The sequence below is a fragment of the Cinclus cinclus genome, unplaced genomic scaffold (assembly GCF_963662255.1).
Source record: "Cinclus cinclus unplaced genomic scaffold, bCinCin1.1 SCAFFOLD_32, whole genome shotgun sequence".
Lineage (NCBI taxonomy): Eukaryota > Metazoa > Chordata > Aves > Passeriformes > Cinclidae > Cinclus > Cinclus cinclus.
Window position 1 is genome coordinate 2,454,477 of NW_026912098.1, and position 3,422 is coordinate 2,457,898.

General features: G+C 51.6%; 1 protein-coding gene across 1 annotated transcript; it reads left to right on the plus strand.

The window, feature by feature from the left end:
* Positions 1–2,181: 2,181 nt before the first annotated feature.
* On the plus strand, positions 2,182–2,962 carry LOC134057309 (olfactory receptor 14J1-like; the record flags this gene model as incomplete). The annotated part of the gene is made up of 2 exons (XM_062514301.1): positions 2,182–2,643; positions 2,948–2,962. Coding segments are annotated over 2 exons (477 nt in total), but the record flags the coding sequence as incomplete, so codon positions are not given.
* Between the last annotated feature and the right edge of the window lie 460 nt (positions 2,963–3,422).

A 3,422-nucleotide genomic window follows, 5' to 3' on the forward strand; every position in this document is an offset into this window, starting at 1 on the left:
CCGGGGGATGAGGACAGCCTGCAGGGACAGAGGGGCAGGGCATGGACACCGTAGGACAGCCTGGGCTGCAGAGGGCACAGGGATGGGCAGCAGCTGAAAGGCCCTGCCAGAGCCAAGTGCTGCAGCACTTTGGCCATGGCTGCTGGCCCTGGGCCCTTGGCCAGCAGGGGACAAGTGAGCCTTGCTGTGCTGGGGCCTCATTGCCTCCTTGTCCCTGCTCAGCAGCCTGGCAGGGGCCGCCCCATGGTGCTGCCCTTGGCATTGCACATCCCCAGAGCCCAGTGCCCCGGGAAGAGCCCTGAGCAAGGAGGGAGGGACAGGATCTGCCTTGCCAGGGGCTGGGGCTCAGCCCTTGGTCCTTGGCATTGCTGAGACACATCCAGGTTTGCTCAGCATCACAGACACCTTTCCCTTGTTTGTCCCCACCTGTCATCACTGCCTACAGTGTTCTGCTCTAACTGGAACGTGGAGACACTTTCTCATTCCTGTCCCTCAGTGGGATCTATTAAAAGTTTAAGATATTTTGAAGTTTCAATCTGACTTTCAGTTGTTGACAAGTTTTTTGAACACACTCTCTGAGGGACTGAGTCTGATGTAAACAGCACCAAATCCCAGAGACGGTCATTAAAGTCCTTGTGCTGTGTCTGTGCTGCTGAGCTGGGCTGGGATCCTGGCATAGAGGACAATCCTGGTAACCAAGAAGAGATTCAAAAACCCATTTCTCTTGCTGAGCAGCTCTTCTCCCAGCCCAGCAGGGCTGAGGGCACTGCCCTGCAGCCACCCCAGGCACAGCACAGAGGCACAGAGAGCTTCAATCCGTCAGGGCTGGGAAGATGCTCACAAGTGCCTGGGGCAGAATCACTCCCAGCCCTGGACACAGGAAGCCTCTGGCTGCAGGACAATGCAGCTGCAGCTCCTGCAGTGATCTCCTAAAGCTGGAACATCCCAATGCCTACAGACTCTGTGAGTACATTCTCTGATTCTCTCTCCTGTAGAGCAGCCAGGGGTGCCCAGGGCTGTCCTGCAGAGCAGGGTCCTGCAGCCCAGGGTGCTGTGCTGGGCAGGGACTCTGCTGCCTGCCAGGGACAGCTCTCAGCCAGCCCTGGGAGCTGCTGACAGCACTGGGGGACAAGGTCTGGGTGGAGGGAGACAGCTGGTGAGACTTGGAAGTGTTCTCCTTGTGCGGTGAGGATGGTGCATTGATCAGGACTGCTCCCAGCACGACATTTAACTACAGAACATTTCCAAATAGATTATAAAGGGAGCACAGCAAGTCAGGGGCTGCATAAAAGAGAAAATCCTGATTTTATAATCTACTGCTCAGGGTTGCCAAGATGGAACACTGCACATTGATATTCATGTTTCAGATGAGGTTGAGAAAGATGAAAAGGTTTTCTCTCAGGTCTGAATAAACCAGACAGTGACAGAAATCAGCACAGGGTCCCTTACAGGCACCATCAGTGTGACTTTTCCAGCATCCTCTGGGTTGCTCTGACTTTGCCATCAGAGCCTGCAGAGGCAGAGCTGGCCCTGGCAGTGCCCTGTGCTGGGAGGGGTCTGCAGGGCAGAGCTGAGCCCCCAGGGCTGGGCTGGGCTCTGGCAGCACTGGCAGGGCCCAGCCCTGGGCACAGGGAAGCAGCAGCTGGCAGGGAGAGCTCCAGGCAGCAGAGCCCTGAGCAGGCAGTGGGGGGAAAGTGACACCAAGCTGGGCTGGGATATATCAAGTCCTCCCAAAATTGAACTATTCCATGATTTCTTTTTATTTTTTTTTTTACAGGTCCCCACGCCAAGACACAGCAAATGTCCAACAGCAGCTCCATCAGGCACTTCCTCCTGCTGGCATTGGCAGACACGCGGCAGCTGCAGCTCCTGCACTTCTGCCTCTTCCTGGGCATCTCCCTGGCTGCCCTCCTGGCCAACGGCCTCATCATCAGCGCCGTAGCCTGCGGCCACCACCTGCACACCCCCATGTTCTTCTTCCTGCTCAACCTGGCCCTCACTGACCTGGGCTCCATCTGCACCACTGTCCCCAAAGCCATGCACAATTCCCTCTGGCACACCAACAACATCTCCTACTCTGCATGTGCTGCTCAGGTGTTTCTGCTGGTCTTCTTCATTGGAACAGAGTTTTCCCTCCTGACCATCAGGTGCTACGACCGCTACGTGTCCATCTGCAAACCCCTGCACTACGGGACCCTCCTGGGCAGCAGAGCTTGTGCCCACATGGCAGCAGCTGCCTGGGCCAGTGCCTTTCTCCATGCTCTGCTGCACACAGCCAATACATTTTCCCTGCCCCTGTGCCAGGGCAATGCCCTGGGCCAGTTCTTCTGTGAAATCCCACAGATCCTCAAACTCTCCTGCTCCAAATCCTACCTCAGGGAACTTGGGCTCCTTGCTGTTAGTGCTTTTCCTTTCTTTGGTTGTTTTGTGTTCATTGTTTTCTCCTATGTGCAGATCTTCAGGGCCGTGCTGAGGATCCCCTCTGAGCAGGGACGGCACAAAGCCTTTTCCACCTGCCTCCCTCACCTGGCCGTGGTTTCCCTGTTTATTAGCACTGGGGTTTTTGCCTACCTGAAGCCCCCCTCCATCTCGTCCCCATCCCTGGATCTGTCCCTGTCAGTTCTGTACTCAGTGGTGCCTCCAGCCCTGAACCCCTTCATCTACAGCCTGAGGAACCAGGAGCTCAAGGCTGCACTGTGGACACTGATGACTGGAAGGTTTCACAAACAGTGAACTTTGCCAATTTCTGTGAGTTGCCATTTTCTCCTAGTCACTTGTAATATAAATAATTTTTGAGAATTCTTTCTTTTCCTTCATTGCTGAAAGTTTTTTCCTTTTAGTCTAATAATTTGTGCACAAAATCATGCCCATATATGTGATATTTTTTTGTCTCTCCACCTTTGCTTTGGCCCCAGACTCTGTCCATGAGGTGCTCTGTTCTCTGTAGCTTTCAATTAACTAAAGGATCTCCAAAAACTGTTTTTACTGGAGATCTCGTTTCTTTGGAGAGTCCTTCTGCTCCCTTCTCTAGAGCTGCAGCAGCAATATCTGTGTGCAGAGGTGGGGGCAGGTCAGGGGTGGCACAGCAGCTTGGCTCCTGATGGCCACACCATTCCTCATCCATTAATATTTTTACAACAACAAAAAAACCCTTTACAATACTCTTAAATAAATCCTATATATATACAAATCATACCAAAATTACACAAAATACCATAACAAAACGACAATAAACAAATTTAAAAAAACAAATCACAAGAAACCCCCAACAAAATTAATATAAATCAGAGTTTAACCATTCCCCATAACTTACCACCCTCTTATCATCTCTTACCAAACTAATAATAGTACTAATTTAAAATTATCTTTTAAAGCATATATTCTTAACAAAATAACTACTATTATAAAATCCACCTAAAAAC